This window comes from Argopecten irradians, chromosome 1 (genome assembly GCF_041381155.1).
Source record: "Argopecten irradians isolate NY chromosome 1, Ai_NY, whole genome shotgun sequence".
NCBI lineage: Eukaryota > Metazoa > Mollusca > Bivalvia > Pectinida > Pectinidae > Argopecten > Argopecten irradians.
In genome coordinates, this window is record NC_091134.1 from 37,942,630 (window position 1) to 37,960,504 (window position 17,875).

Below are 17,875 nucleotides of genomic sequence, written 5' to 3' on the forward strand. Positions count from 1 at the left end.
AATATTTCGTCATAAGTAGCTGTATTGACTCAAAATGTGTCGCTTGAAAAAACCATCTTTTTTTATCACTTAATTGATATTGGCAGCAGTGGAAACTGCAGTGTCTCAGACAGCAATTTCATTCACAAAGATGTTTCCATGTCATAATTCTGTGTGATACTTTCAAAACATTAAAAGAGCAACACATCAGCTATTATGAAAATTCTTGTTGTTTTCTGTGGTTTGATTTTTTACCATAATTGTGTGCATTTATTTACAGAATATCATTGTGTTCGCTACCTGGCTGGTTATGTACCTCATTCCCGATATGCCTGGATCTGTGAAATTACAGATGCTGAGAGAAAATTTCCTGGCTAAGGAGGCTCTGTACACCGCGGAGACAGTAGTGAAGCCTCGACAATCACAAGCTAACACTAATGACGAACACGGCAACAATACGCAATTCTGATGACTGTCTGGCTCTTCACATCACAGAGACAGAAGGAAGGCTACGCACGGTGCCAGTAATGACGAAAATGCCAGCTATATATGCAGTTCTAACGACTAGCAGACTCTTCTCGCCGCAGAGACATAGCTGACTCTCTACGCTGTGGGGACAGTGGGAATGGCTGAAAATGTGCCAATCACAGAAAAGCTACTATGTATGCAACTCTGGTGACTGCCTATCGTTTTATTTTAAGAATAATAAAGACAGATCAAGGTCTAATCGTCAGATAACTTCATCCTTCTCATCTACTGACAGTAAACAGGATATCAGGAGATATATCAGCGATTCAGATTTTATGATCAGTAATTATTTTTCATCACATGATTGAAATGTTTAACTCATAGATTCTTGGACTATTTAAAAAAAAATTCTAACCAAACCTTCACAGGACTTTTTGATAATTTCCCATAATAGAATGGAAAATGTAGCTTTATTTTTTACTTATCTACTAAAACCAAAGCCTGGATTCTACAGTTAATTACTGCTGACTAACCGTTTTATAATTCATATATTTCTATTATATTATATATGATATATAAGTCAGTTTTCTTGTTATAAAAATCTTAGATTTAGTTTGGTAAAAATTTCATCTGAGAATATTAAACTGTTATTATCTTCATACCATTATACAAAAGCTGTTTAATACTTTTAACATTTTGTGTATATATTACATAGAATATTCTCTTAGATATTAGTTGTTATTCAATACCAAATAGTATATTTTAATAGTTAATCTCTGATTGTTATTCATCAGTTAAGCTTTAAAGAAAAAAAGAAATTTAAAAAAAACCTCGAAATTGTAATAGAAATTACCAGTGTTTTAGGTGATAAACTATATGATTTTAGTTGTCACCGACAGGTTCTATTCAAACCTTTTGTTTTATATTAGACCTCTCATACGACACCTAAATATATCTTAAGTTTTATTTACGCCACACTAGGATAATGTGACGAAAAAACACTGCTATGGTTTGTAAATCTATAACTATTTTAAAAGTTTTGAAAAAATATATATAGTAGCTTTTAATTATCATTGAAGCTTCTTAATTTAACTTAATATGTTGAGAACAAATTGATATTTTCAACTGTATATGCTGATACATTTATTCATGTAGAGACAGAAGCTTTATTCCCTGTTTTGAAATCATTTTTGAGGAATGATTAATCTTTAACAAAATCCCACCTAATAGTGCTAACCTCATTAAAATGTATTTAACCAAAATGCAATTAATTACATTTAATTTTATTGACCCAGTAATACTTCTCGTTATAATATTGAAGTTACAAAGGATATCGTTTCTTTGATTGACAAGAAACTTTGCTGAAGTTTGAGACTAAGGTCTTTTTTTTTAATTTTTTATAACAACTAAAAGGGGAAACAAAAACAACAATAAAATATGGTAATTTAGGTTTAATATACCGATTTGGTGAATCTACTCTAGTGTCCTGGTAATAAGTCTCGGAAGATGACTAACTGCGAGTTAACACAAGTAGTCAAGATCATCAAGGGACAAATGAAGAAAGGTCTACAAAGCCATGGTTTTACTGCACAGTAATTCAAATGTTGATTGTCTGAAAACCCGCCATCTGGACATACATGTAATATCATGGAACAGATTTGGTTATTGACTTGGTAAATGGCATCCAGTGGTCTTGAAAATTTATAATCTGGACTGTTTGGGCTGGGGATGGAAATGTTCCGATTATTGAGGGTTCACTGCAAATAAAAATGTAGCTAACTCTGTTTACACGACAATATTGAATGTTTACAACTTTGGATCATATTTATTCAACCTATTACAAAGATGAAATGAACAGAGAGGGTATATGTAATTTTGTAAGTGATGTTTTGTAATTTGTCCGTTAATAGCCAGATGAACACATCATACATGTCATTATGTGCTCTCAATACATAAAACTTTAAATATATTGTAAATATCACTGACATGTATGGTTAGAAATCTATATAATTTAATGATTCAACATAGATTTTAAACAAAAAAATGCATGATCCTCATACAATGATTACCGGATTTATTATGATATCAGAATTTAACACAATTTTCTATCAGGATTTTCTATGATATCAGGAATTTTATGGCATTTTAAAAATGTGTTTTGATATGTTTTGATTTTGTATTGCCTGATTAACATGTGTGTGTTGTGTTTTCTATCGTTTTCGTTGGTTTATCGTGTACTCCGATGATTATGTGAATTGATATACAGGCATAATCGTTAGTAGTTTTATGTTATTTGTGTGGCGAATCAATGGATTCTTTTTTTTAATTCTTTGATGCTATAGTGAAATGCTGTAGAACGTATTAATTTCATTTTACCAGTAGACTTATTTCAAATTATAAATAGATCTTTAATAATTGTTCAGGACAGGCATTTATTTTGAGTCTATATTTTTTTTTTTTTTTAGACAACAGCTTAACCAATCACCAAAAATTACTTTATTGTCTTTATTCAAAGACAAAAAGAGATAGAGGCATTCAAATTGGTAACCATCATTTCCCCAAAGGAATATAGAATATTTAGGCTATATAGTTGGTAGGGATATAGAAGAGGGCTACAAGTGACCGCTATATATGCAAGTGGATTTATATATGTTTTCTGGGCAATTTAAAGTTCTTTAAAGGTAATTTAAGTTTTTATTGAATTGAAAATTTTTTTTATTAAAAAACAAAATACTATCTTTAAAATGGAGAGTGCACATTTAGTAGGCACATAGTTGTTCAAACAATCTTGTCATTTAATGTGAAGCTTCATTTTTTTGTTGCTTTTTTATATAATTGCACACATATAAAATATACTTGTATTTTTTGTAAAGGCTTCACCCTGTGGTGTTGGAAAATTTGTAAACTAAGCTCCATTGTAGAAAATATAGTAGATTTTTGTCAAGAAAAGAGGGACTCATTCCCTGTTCTGTACTAGTAGTGTTGTCTAATTATAGAAAACATTTCCCCTTATTTGAAAAAGCTCAAGTTTATAAAACCATTATACATTTTTATAAACAATTTTGTTTGTTTCAATATTTTTTTTTATCTGTAATCAATTCGTCAAAATATCTCATTGTCAATTAAATTTAATTGTTATTTTGAAAGTATTCTTGATAATAACATTTAAAGATGAATATAGAAAATCATACATATACCTTTCAATGAAAAATCACAGCAAAATTAAGTTATTAAGAATATAACAATTAATGATTTGGAGGAATGGTATTTGTTGATTTAAAAGACTTTAATTGAATTAAAAAATAACATGTTTTAATGAAGATATTGAAATGTAATATTTTATTTCATGTGATTGTGCAATGTTCATGCATTAAGAATTTTCTTATACATTGTTCTTATAGTTAAATATTTTGTTTAACTGTTCATGTTGTTGTGATTTCGAATTGATTTTTCCATGATAGGCAAACTTCCTATGCACATGACTAACACATCAGATTTCTACTAACTTCACGAAATTAGAAAGCCTTGTAAGTGGGTTTTTTTGTGATTTAATACCAACACCAAGATATTTTTCTCATTCTCTTGTTCATTCTTTCATTTATCGTTGAAAATATTTTATTTGATTGACTGATGATATTTTTTGAGATCAACATTGATATGTTGTGCCTTATAGACTTAAGATATTTTGAATATTTTTTAGACAAAATTATAAATTAAAAACCGTCTTCCAGCCTGTTTTCTTTCATATACATTAGTTTTTAAGTGCAGAATAAAACATCACACACCTTTGATTCGGGGAAATATAATTGTATGTCACTTAAGGAATTAAAGAATATTTCAATTTTTTTGTCATTTTATGTGTTGGACAAACACATTATTTTGAAGTTGGTCTCTGGAACAAAGAGAAGAATAGATCTGATAAAGCGTTTAAAATATAGATATTGATGTGATAAAAATGCATTGATGATATCAATAAAACTCTATTTACACCATATGAATCCTGATTTTAATATTATGTATAATTATAATATGACAATGGCAGTTGGTTTTTTTAGGGGGGGGGGGGGGGAGAGGAAGGGGGGGTAAAAAGTACTCAATATTTCAAAGCACATGTAAATGATTATTTTGTTATTATAACTTGCAAAGTGTTATAACTTTGCTTAACAAATTATTTCAAAATTAATTTGGATCAAATGATGCAGCAGGGTAAGTGAAGTTCATTCAAATAGTCTTCGTGATAATAAAACCCTATTTTAAAATGTGTCTAAAGACGTCATGTTTATTGATTGTAAATAACACTATAAGAAAGCTTCAAGATTAGTATGACAGATGTTGCTGAGTTGTATCTAGCAAGTGTAGATGTTTAGTATTGTAGTTATCTCACTTATTTTTCAAAATAATATTCCGTATTGGCTGAGAAATTTTGATTTCATTGGGTAATATTTACATGCTAAATAGTATTAGGTAAAGATGTTGAAGTCCTGCATGTACATTCAATATACAATGTATGTTATTATAGACATTTAGGCATATACATGTACTAAGTACTGTCTTTATTTAAGTTTGAACTCTTTACATGTAAAGTACTGTGTTTATTCTAAGTTTTGAACTTCATTGCTACATTTGTTTGTGTCCTTTATGTTACAGTTAGGCGTAGCTACTGCTTTAGCTACGGTATGTTCTCCTTTCTATTTATACATTAAAAATTGCAGAATAAAATGTATGACAAAATTTGTTACTTTCTCTTGTTTTCTTTTGGTGATATATTCATGTAGACTATTGAACCAACACCAATTTCTTGTGGTTCTCTATGGTCTTGTGGTTCTCTATGGTCTTGTGGATCAAGGTCAGCTTTTGGTCTGGTGGACCAAGGTCAGCTTCTGGTCTTAATGGACCAAGGTCAGCTTCTGTTCTTGTGGACCAAGGTCAGCTTCTGGTCTTGATGGACCAATGTCAGCTTCTGGTCTGATGGTCCAAGGTCTGCTTCTGGTCTTGAGAACCAATGTTTGCTTCTGGTTTGATGGACCAAGGTCAGCTACAGGTCTTGTGGATCAAGGTCAGCGTCTGGTCTTGATGAAACAAGGTCAGCTTCTGGTCTGATGGAACAAGGTCAGCTTCTGGTCTTGATGGACCATGGTCAGCTTCTGGTCTTAATGGACCAAGGTCAGCTTCTGGTCTTAATGGACCAAGGTCAGCTTCTGGTCTTAATGGACCAAGGTCAGCTTCTGGTCTTGATGGTCCAAGGTCAGCTTCTGGTCTTGATGGACCAAAGTCAGCTTCTGGTCTTTTTCACTAAGGTCAGCTTCTGTTCTTGATAGAACAAGGTCAGCTTCTGGTCTTAATGGAACAAGGTCAGCTTCTGGTCTTGATTGTCTAAGGTCAGCTACTGGTCTTGATGGTCTTAAATCATCTTCAGACCTGATTGACCAAGATAAGCTTCTGGATTGTATGACCAAGATGAGCTTTTGTCATGGAATGACTTTCTGCATAGTCAACAGTACCTTTGTAACATCTCATCTAAAATGTATCGAAAGTTTACTTAAAGCATTCATTGGTAACTTAGAAATAAAAAAAAAACTATTGACGGTACCGATCAATGGAGACCTTGTGTTGAGTACTTTATATGTACATGTAGCTCATATTATAGGGAATCACAGACATCTGAATTCGTGAATCAAGTCTGGATCTCAGCAGCTCTAATGTGATGTTGATTTCCAAGACAAACGCTAACGGTAACCTATTATAGCCTGTAACTCCGCTTGGATCACAGGTCGATTAATTTAAAAGATAAATCCAACAGCAGTGTTGGGTGTGACAATTACCATTTCAAAGAATTGTACATATTCATAAAAGGAGAAAAACATCTCTTCAAAGAGTGTAATCACTGTCTCTGTGGCAGAGAACTTAATAAAGTACCGACTATTTCACGGCACATGGTGCTACCGGTCCTTTGGAGTCATTAGCTTAGTTCATCCTTTGTCAAATGTTTCAACAAACCCTGGGAGTACAAGGTTAACTTCGTCTTCCAGGAGTGAACTCTCTCCAGAAATTAGGAGTTTCTTCTCAGCTGTCCTTTTCCTATTTACTCCTGATGTACACATCAAATATCAAATTGTTCTACACGATGGTGTCCTTTTTTGTCGCCCGTCAGCCCTCAGGATGTCCGCCACGTTCTCAGTACATTATCACATCCCTATCTTCACCTCCTTTGTCGCAGAACTCCCTTACTTCTTGGCATGATGTGAGACATTACACCCCTGTAGTTGCAGCTTACATCTTGAGTTACCCGGCATTCCCCGATGGCGAATATCCACGGGCTATAGTAGGATGCCATCTATCTAATGATGAATATTTTAATGACTGCTCATAATTAGAGTTAAAAAATATGGTTAAATACGCGAATAACAGACAGAAATAATAGTTTTCAAGCATCTTTTTCATTGTCATTTAGATCAAAGAGTTCCATTTTCCACAGTTCTTACCACGAAAGTTTTCCAAATATTCCATTTGAACAGCTTTACACCTTCGCTTCTGCTCTTCACCTCTCCGTACTTCATGCACTCTGCCTATTTGACGTTGCTTCTGAGTGTTCGCTTTCTCCCACTGCTTGAAGCGTGGACGTCATACTCTTTGTCTTCTGGCACGTGTTCCCAATGATATATCTATCAGCTGTATATGCAGACCATTTTCTTCTCGTTCTTGTCTGTATCCAAGCCTCTCTGATCTTCGGATCTCTCGAGTCCAATACTGTCACCACTAGCTAGCTTGCATTTTAATTTAGTCCCTTCTTCTCTTCAATTTTTGCCGTCAGCGGCAGTAATAGCAATTTTCTATCAACTAACGGTTCTACAGTCATCATTTGAATCTCATTTCTTAACAAAAGGAGGCAAATATTAATAACATACCATGCTGGTTCCATCTTTCCCTTAAGATGATGTATCGGTGGGCCTGGATGTTCTTCTGGTTCTGGACGGCACTTCCATTTTTCATCAAACCATTAACTAATGCCTTCGGTGGAATTATCCGTTATTTAGAAAGAGTGTGTTAACTATGAACCTTCAGTGTGTACAACTCCTTGATTTTGGAGGTTTAATCTGCAAAATTGTGATCATGAGATCACATCCTCCGACTTGCATACGTGTGTTGTGGTCATTACGAGACAGTCGTCCCTGGGTGAATCAGTTATCAGTTTCATTGCAGACACCAAACTAAATCCTCGGTCCTTGTGTTTAATTTCTGGTGCTATTATAGTCATGTTCATCGCTATGATGACGAGACTTGGTAAGATAGTAACCCTATAACTATCTTCTTCTCCATGCCTATCTAGGCTTACATAGTGCTGGAAACTCCGACCTTGGAGAATCTCACCTGTATCCCTCCGAATTATTCCGTATGTGTAATGCTAATAAAACCTTATTGTAAATTGATTGCAATTAAACCGTTCGAGCAAAATGTGTTTGACAGTTACAGCTGTAAATGCAACACAAGCTATAGCAATATCCATTCACATGTTATTCGGAATAAAGTTGAATTGCGGTTGCATTTTCTTACTTATCAAACGGCTATGGGACGACTGGTTCGCCCGCTGTAAGCATCATAGTGACTGGATGCAACAACTGCTCGTTATCATTGGTAGCATGTTTCAGTGAGGTATAAGTAGCACACAAATGACCAAGAGTTATCTCTATCACAAGGAGACACAACTACATCACAGTCTCACAGAAGAACACCTTCACCTCACATGCACAAAGTAATACGGTAATGAAAACGGGAGAAACCAAAATCCATGGCTAACTAACGTACCCTCGTCATATTGGACTATACCAAGTAAGATGATGGGGAAAGCGATATTTTCCCTCACTAACGTGTAGATCGACATGATATATGATCCGTGGCCAATGAAAAGGTAATCACAAAGCCTCTAGGGGACGGACTCCCACGTTCTGATGAAAGGATTCGCGAGATAAATGCAAGGCGTTCACGTGCGACTGTTCAGATAATCTACTTTATTATTTTCTTTAACAAATTGCCAGAAAAGTTTTTGATAGAAATCTAAATCTATATTGAGCAGAAAAACAGTAGGGGAGCCACACGCAGGACATGATCGTCAGAGAAGGGCCAATGAGTTGTATGTTTTTTTCATCATCTTGAAGATAATTGGATACAAAACGCAGTAACAAGATCTACCCTGCCCAGAACTGCGAGAGTCCTAGATCCTACTCCAGATTGAGATATCAGACACAATATAAAGGTGCTTGGGCTATACACAACGGCAAGGGCCATATAAAGCAAGTCATTACTATGAAGTTTGAACACATTACATTTCATATATCTTTCGCCTAAATATCTTGTTAAGTAATTATGTAATGGCAAATAATTAATGATTGAAAGATTCAGCACTCCATTTAATGTGTTTATGAATATTTCAATGTCGAGTTTATGTTTGTGATTTGATCGGCATCTCAGTACTTTAGTAACGTAAAAACTTGGACGTTTGAACACACTTTCGGCATTAATTGGTGCGGTGTCTGGTAAAGCAGCTGGAGATACCGTCACAGTGTTGTTTTCGTGTGGAATACACATATTTTCGTATCCTTCGCTTCTGTTCTAGACGATTGTTTATACATATTTTATACATATATATATATATATATATATATATATATATATATATATATATACCGGCCCTATAGGAGGGTGAACTTATACTGAAGGTAAGTGGTAATATGTTGTAAATTAACACCAAAATTATTCTATAAATAGATGTTTATTAACAAGTTTCGGAGACGAAATTGGTGAAAGTGTTTTTATTTAGACATTAAATATAATTAGCGCATGTGGTTTTGTTTTACTGGGTCTGGATGTTTTTTTGCACGCGCGTAAACATTGTGACGCATACAGACCGTCGTCAACAAGAAGATCACGGGCGATCGAAAAAATACAATTTTTCAAACAACTGCACGCGAGAGTTAGTTAAAACAATATTCAGATAAACAAGCTAAAAGCTTATATAAATTAGCATGAGAGAGCTTCGTGAGAAGATTATTTGTTATCGACACCACAGGGACTTGGAAATAACTGTAATTATTGTCCACAGATAGGTCTATCCTATTTTCTATACGTGTAAAACTTAATATATAAGGGTAAACGACGTCCGAAATGGGTTCATAGACATCAGAATAGATCGAGACTGTGACTAATTTCCAGGTCCCTTTGATAGTAGAATTAGTAATATATTTGGATACGTAGTTAACACTTCAGGACAAGAAATGCAAGAACCATGCACGAGCAGATTCAAACAAATATTGTAATTTTTAGACTTAATTCAATAATTTCAAGAAATGAATCTTTCTGTTTTAGATTACTGTCTCCCTGTTCCCATGATGTTATAAATGCCACTTCATTAAGTGAAGCTGTGATGATTCATCACATCATTATAAACCATCTTTTACGTCAGAAGTTAAAAAATAATTAATGAGAGCAAAAACACACCTATTTTGTTCTTCAACTCTTGTTGATGCACGTGCTTTTATAAGACAAATTAATAATGTCTTACGTAATTCAGATTGACCGCTGAGTGATGAATGCATGTGACTAGGAGGTCATGTATGTTTTGACAGATATAATGATTAAGATACCACGTGTAAGAGGCATTGTGATTAAGAGACCACATGTATCAAAAATAATGCGATTAAGAGATGACATGTATCAAAAATAATGCGATTAAGAGATGACATGTATCAAAAATAATGCGATTAAGAGATGACATGTATCAAAAATAATGCGATTAAGAGACCGCGTGTATCAAGAGACAACGAGATTGAGAGACCACGTGTATCAAAAGACACTGAGATTAAGACGTGTATCAAAAGACAGTGAGATTAAGACGTGTATCAAAAGACAGTGAGATTAAGAGATAATTTGTGTCAAAAATAATGCGATTAAGAGACCACGTTTGTTAAGCGACATTTTGATTACTTAGAGACCATGTATATCAAAAGACAACGAGATTGAGAGACCACGTGTATCAAAAGACCATGAGATTAAGAGACCACGTGTATCAAAAGACAATGAGATTAAGAGACCACTTGTGTCAAAAATAATGCGATTAAGAGACCATGTGTGTCAAAAATAAAGCGATTAGGAGACCACGTTTGTTAAGCGACATTTTGATTACTTAGAGACCACATGTGTCAGACGATAATGAGATTGAGAGACCGTGTGTTTTAAGCGACATTATGACTATAAGAGACCACGTGCATTATATCAAAAGACCATGAGATTAAGAGATCACTTGTGTCAAAAGACAACGTACAAGAATAATGGACCACGTCAAAATATAGGGCGCAACTCGGCACACTCTTTTGGTGCGTCAAAATTTCGAACCCTTGCTCAAACATCTTCAATCTTAATTGTACTCTTTTTAGCAAAGTCTTTTTTATTTAGTATCTGCCATTTAATAAATTGATAATGAGTCGTAAATGAGGTCAATCAAACAGTTGACCGAGTGATGTATACCGTATATTGAAACTGACTAGTAACGTCGTAAAAATAACGCACCGCTACCGTTATCATAATTAGCTGATATGAGGAATGAGTTACGCCCAGTCGAAGATTTCGTGATGAGCGACTTTCGTACGATCCTAAATTTCGAAAAAAACTTAGTGACGTAAATACTAATGTAAAGTAGGAGTTTATTCTAGCTGCTAGATCCTAAGTTTTTTTAGCGATATTTCAGTTGAATCACATATTTTGAAGCTTTGAATATGGCATTTATATATCATCCATTTTTTTTCTAGAGACAGCAGGTGTCAGTTAACTAATCGTAGATCGAGTGGCACATCGATAAGCTAGCAAAAGTATACAAATATTTAAATTATCATTTATCAAATACAGAATAATATATTCCACATTTTCACAAATTTTTGACAAACACGCGTGTTGTTTTTTCCCTACTCCCTATCGTAACACAGTACGTCAGGGCTTAATTAGAGTTCCTTTATCTCAGTGACATGTGGTTCTGGGGAGATTTTCTATCGGTTTGGGTATTTTAGTTTTCTTGGCCAAATTTAACCTCGATTAATCATGGCATGATCACTTTCAGCAGCAGCAACAGCGGCAGACAACACTACAATACATGCGTCTGGGATGGGATCTACGTACATGTAGCTGGTACGTACGTTAATAATGCACTTTAAATTTTTTATAACGACATGTATAAGTTGAAGGTAGATTATATGCCGATGAGGTATGGTGTTTTTAGTCAAATACAACTGTATTATGATATTGGTGAAACAGGAACAAAATTGAAATATAACTTATTTTTACCACATGTAATTAGACGATACAGTCATGTCTGCAACAAAATGTCTACTTAAGGGATATATTTGTCGGACAAGATGTCAAGGTGTGATTTAACTGGTCAGATTTGTTTAAAAGATAGTATTAGAGATCAAAACACGCAATGCTATCATCATTTAGTGATTTAAGCATGTAGAGGTATAAATGCATCCTCGATACACCAGGGGTTACTATCACTGTTGAGGATGTAACGACAGTGAAAGTAACCCCTGGAGTACCGATGAAGGAATTAATTATGATTTACTTGTATCATTATGAAGGCTATTATTATATACTACTATAGTATACTTTAAAAAGTTATTTTTTACTACCAATGATATTAACGAATATCAATTTATATATCCCAACGTGTTTTGCGCATATATACATGTAATTTGCCGTTTTCTAAATATATTTCTATCCTACGAAATCTGAGAAAAGACCACCTCACACAACAGGTAAGGCCTTATTGTTGAGTACAGTATAATATTTACATTATGTATTTAGCATGTACCCATTATGTATAATCAGAGACTTTTAAATAAATGCCATTTAATTTAAATGTATACTGATATATCTGGAAAACAAACAAATCTTAACTAATACCATCCTAATATTGCACCTAGTTGTTTCATATGTGTATTGTTTTATTTGCCTACAGGAGTAAAAAGGATTGGCAGGTACTCAGGTGCAAACCGTAAAGCGAAAATAGAGGAAAGGTAACTGTTTTGCACACGGCTCTACTGTTAGTCGTGAAGAAGCATCATGGCGGAACTAGATGGGACAGTCGTCGAAGGGACCGCTGAAATTGTTGAAAATGCCAGTGACTGCTTTCAGTCTCTTGGGATTGAAGCAGATTCTGTGGATATTAATTCTTTACGAATAGACGAGGAAGACCAAAGGGTAAGTCCGGCAGTTATTCTAATATACGTCTCGTGGTTTTGAATGAAAGTAGGCAGACGATAATTATTGCAACTTTCAAATTCAGTTGGTGGGGCCCAAGAGGGGGTAATTAATTCAATACAAACAATATCTTCATAATGTAACTATGGGAATTGGCCATAAATAGGATAAAACAAGCATCAATGAACATTTATCTAAGTTGAATATCCATTGCCACAAAAATAAGTATCTTTTAGTTGTTCAATATGTTTGTGTGGATCATGTAGTTATAAACAGGAAGTTACAGTATATAAATAGTGTCAACAGGTGTTAATGCTAACAAACTATGTACTTATACTTTACCAAAATGGTATACATAAAGGTGTATGTCACAAAAATTCATTATTTTATGTTTGCTTTTATTTTTTTTGTTTTCAATTCTTGATGCTTTTACATTTTTGCCATTAATGATAAGATTTAGTTGACCTCTTAATTATATTAAGCTGATATTTTTGATGGATGTAGGGGCGTTGCCAGGGTTTAAAACAATGTGGATGCAGTGACATAGATTTTTCTCTGCCTTATACGGACAACCCCTCTCAAAGGTACCCACAATGATACCATTACAAAAATGCACCTTCCAAAACAAGTGATGAAATACCCCTTAAATTGAAAATTACTTTCCTTTGTTTTGATATAATATTTAAATTAAATACAAATTGGAGATCATTCCAAAATGTAGATTTTTTGAAAATTCAATTGAACACTGATGGATATATCTATTATACGTACCATGGTTAACATTTTTGGCTAAGCAATGAAAATAAACATATTGATCGTTTAATCCTTAAAAATGTTTTTTCCTAAAAGCATCTTCCATCCAGGTCGCACGATTGCTGGAACGTGTACATGGTATTCAAGGGACGCCCTCCTTTGTAATGTAAAGCATACATGACTTTTGTATGTTTTCCCTTTGGTGATTACCATAGGGGTATTTTCATTCCCCGCGGCGTTTGATACATGCCAGAACACTTAATTATCTCTAGAGTTACCAACGCGTCCTGGGAGATTTTCTGACCCCAGTTATCCGCTATGACCTTGGCTGGTTTATGCTGTTAAAGGGACACTGGTTTCGTCGATATCACTTTATCTTCATGGGGTTGATCCTTAAGTTTTAGGGAATCAAGAGTTTCGTTTAATGCATGGAAATAATTTCCTGTTACCTCACAAGTAATTAGCATTCGTGCCCGAACGGTTTGATAAACGCGTGTTGGAGCTTCTAATGCTTAGATCTGGGTGTCGTTTTCATAAATCTGCTAAGTCCACTCTTTTTTCTCCCGATACTTCTTCTCCGTTTCTAAACAAGCGTTTTTATAGCTGCATATCCGATTGCCTAGAGTCGGGCAACTCCGTACAGGCAAGACATACCGCTCGTAGTAAGACCCATTAACCCTTTGTTACTGCCAGCATCGTTACAAACTTCTTGGGCCAGTTTTTTCCTGTTCGTATCTCTAGTGGAAGGACTGTTGGTCTAACCTTGGAAACCAGGCGATCGTCATTGTTTATTTTTCGCCTCCTTAAACTCCTGTTGCCTGTGATTTGTCATCAACAGGCAATCCGTAATGGGTGGGGTTGGTTTTTGAAAAAAAGCTTTATCCTTAATGAATATCTTTGTCGTGCCAGAACAGCTTTCAAAACGCCAATAGTAAGTTTTCTGTCGTGTAATTTCTGACAGTGACTTTTTTTGATACGAATTCTTTTACCATGGCCCTGAAATGAAAGTGTTTATGAATTATGCTCCCAGGATTATGATAGGCCTAGCCATCCACTCTTATTAAAGAACAATGCGACACCAGAGAATACAATGTTATACATTGTTAACTCGTGTTTTATTCAAATGTGTACGCGACATGACATGACTGTACGGATTATAACACGGACCTACCTATGAATTATGTTCCCATCTCTTTCTATCTGGCTTTTCAATGATTATGAGGCATAAAACCTTAATTGACATTGGTGTCTTAAAGTTTACCTTTATATAAGGATACATGGCTAATATAAAGTGTGGTCAAATGAATGACCTTGATCTAATTATAAGTAAAGGTCACATTGGCCAACTGCATGTGTATTTGTTTAAGGTTTAATTTTGTTAAAAAGTAAAACACCTTCATGTAAATAACTTAAAATATTAGAGGCCCATGCAGATTCCTTATATAATTAAAAATGGAATGTTAATAAAGGGAAAGGATCGGATCTAAAGTTTATTCAGTGGAATTACCTTGACATTATGCAAGGTTATATAGGCTTAATAGAAAACAAATCTTTAAACCAATTATCATCTTCAAGAATTGGACCAGAGACTTGACATTGTAATTATAAGCATGTTGAGGTGGAAAAGTCTAATTTCTTTCTCAGAGGAATGACCTTGACCATCATTGCAGGTAACAAAGGTCATATAAAGATCTTTAATGCTAAGATAAAGGGCTCTACATGAGTGTAAAGAATGCCCTTGAATTTCATAGAAATCAAATCTTTTAAACAGCTTCTTTTCAATTATTAAGGGGTCGACAGTCCTGATATTGGGTCTACAACATGCAATATTGAATGACCTTCAGCATTTTTGATTGAATGACTTTGACCTTCATTTTAGGTCACAGTGGTCTGAAATATTAAAACAACTTCTTGTTAAAAGAGAGCCTAGGAGAACTTATTTTGTGCATGTATCATGCTGGAATAAAGGGCTCCCAAGGTTGTTCTAATTATTGACCTTGACCTTTATATGTATTCCAAATTTCAAAGTCATCACAGGATAAGAGCTGTATAATCTGCCATGTTTATCCAAGTTCATTGAAATGCACTTGATATATTATAAGCCAGAAAGTTGTTTGAAATTTTTGAATTTGTTTATACGGGAGATATTTAGAATTTGCATGTAGATGATTATCACTAGGGCTGCCGCGGTTCACCGGTATATTGGGGTATTGCAATACACCACCAAAAAATATTGTACCGCGATACAGTTTACCTGTACCGTTTTTTTTACGATATATTTTCTTAGTATCATAATTTCATTAATTTGATATAATTAAAACGTCCTGTCATTAAAACAAAACCAGCAAGTTGTATTTGTTTTCCTTTCCGATAATATGAAGCCATGTGGGTTTCGTTTTCATTCGATTCTGATGTCGGTCAAACGTTTGTAACTAACGTGTATAATGTTCAAATGATTCAAACATTTGCATGACGTTGAATATAAACAATATGACATTAGGCTAGTTTCTGAAATATTATCAAGTTGATTCGCTCCATCAATCAACAATACCAGAATATATAATTCTCTTAACACATTTAAGGTCCGGTGAATACATTGGCTGCAGGGATTTTGCCAGCTATTTCAGGCGTCATCGTCCGCCGCCATTTTCGAATTCCTACACGTGTCAAAACAACACTGCAAGCCGATCAGCCCTCTGAAGTTTAATCACGATCTTAAACGTATTTTGCCAAGACAATTGTTCGTAAATTTTTTCATTATTTAGGTTCAAAAGTGTAAATATTTTGCAGACACTATCATGTTTAGATATTGCATTATTAGGTTACGATCGTCTGTAGCCTAGCTTTTTCACAGACTCGTAATTTTTACAAAAAAAACTCACATTTGAACATTTTTGTTACTCAACAACATGGTTGAAATCGATGTAAAACTACATAACATAGCACTGTATGTTTGTATAATGTAAAGGGTGTTTTTATTATGGAATATATACAAAATAAACACCACATATGTTAAGGTCAAAATATTGCAATATATATCACAATACGGTTGTTGTGTATCACAATATATCGTGGTACGCTTCTGTCGTATCGCGGCAGCCCTAATTATCACAACTTATGGGCCTTTATTTTGTTTTGGATTCTATTATCTAGATTTAAATTATAGATATTGATATTATATGATATAGAATATGATTTGTCCAAATGGCCCTTGTCTAATTTGGATTCTTCTCTTTTCCAGCATAATTGTATGGAATTTTACCTTCTTAATTTAGAGCTATTAAAACCGGTATAATTTAGAAACTTTGCTATATTGACCAATATGGTTCTGATGTCATCAATTTAGACTTTAATTAAGTCACACTGATGGTGTAAATTATTTAATTATGGTGTAAATATTGTGCACTCTGATGCACCACATTTATGTTATGTAGTGCACCTGGTTGTGAACTCCATTACCGTTATGTAGTGCACCTGGTTGTGAACTCCATTACCGTTATGTAGTGCACCTGGTTGTGAACTCCATTACCGTTATGTAGTGCACCTGGTTGTGAACTCCATTACCGTTATGTAGTGCACCTGGTTGTGAACTCCATTACCATTATGTAGTGCACCTGGTTGTGAACTCCATTACCGTTATGTAGTGCACCTGGTTGTGAACTCCATTACCGTTATGTAGTGCACCTGGTTGTGAACTCCATTACCATTATGTAGTGCACCTGGTTGTGAACTCCATTACCGTTATGTAGTGCACCTGGTTGTGAACTCCATTACCGTTATGTAGTGCACCTGGTTGTGAACTCCATTGCTGTTACTGTACGACCCAATAAGCGCCCATGTTCCTATAAGCGCCCCTTCCCCTTTTTGAGGTCTCAATTTCAATTGCCCATGCATAAATAAGGACCAAAATTACATAAAACTGTATAGATTTGCAATAATTTCGACTTGTTAGCACCTTTTCATTTTCATAAATTTTTTAAGCGCCCTGGGCGCTTATTGGGTCGAATACGATATGTGGTGCACCTGGTTGTGAACTCCGTTTGTCTCCATTATATTTAATACTATGTTAAGTCCATGTACACCAATGTAATCATTACTCTCTGTAATGTTTACAGCGGATGTACATGTACCTATATATTTATTATTAATGTACTTTATAGCTAATAGAATTATATTTGGAAATCTATGAATTTACACCCTAACACTATTATAGAATCATTGTATTATTATGATTATCCATGTATTGTTATGATTATCCATGTATTGTAGGTCACTGTACCTGAATAAACAACTCTGTTTTAAGCCTAATACACAACAGCCTGGCAGACTATAAAGCAAGATATAGGTATTTCATGCTACTAACGCAGACAGAAGATTGATCAGGCATACTCTTCCAATACATGTAGTTTGCTAAAGGAGACACCTGTTGGTG

The 17,875-nt window shown here is 34.5% G+C and overlaps 2 protein-coding genes across 5 annotated transcripts in view; both read left to right on the forward strand.

The window, feature by feature from the left end:
* Positions 1 to 5,180, forward strand: part of LOC138326782 (anoctamin-4-like) — a 53,686-nt gene extending 48,506 nt beyond the window's left edge. For both annotated transcript variants that reach the window (XM_069272788.1, XM_069272795.1), the window contains one exon: positions 260 to 5,180. In XM_069272788.1, coding sequence (XP_069128889.1) covers positions 260 to 448 — 189 coding nt within the window. In that variant the 3' untranslated portion in view covers positions 449 to 5,180. The remainder of the gene's footprint in view (positions 1 to 259) is intronic.
* A 6,362-nt stretch (positions 5,181 to 11,542) lies between these two features.
* LOC138326799 (four and a half LIM domains protein 2-like) overlaps positions 11,543 to 17,875 on the forward strand; it is an 89,382-nt gene continuing 83,049 nt past the window's right edge. The window contains exons 1-2 of one of the 3 annotated variants that reach the window (XM_069272807.1): positions 11,543 to 11,619; positions 12,449 to 12,690. In XM_069272807.1, coding sequence (XP_069128908.1) covers positions 12,553 to 12,690 — 138 coding nt within the window. In that variant the 5' untranslated portion in view covers positions 11,543 to 11,619; positions 12,449 to 12,552. The remainder of the gene's footprint in view (positions 11,620 to 12,448; positions 12,691 to 17,875) is intronic. The other 2 variants (XM_069272802.1, XM_069272816.1) reach the window with 2 other exon arrangements.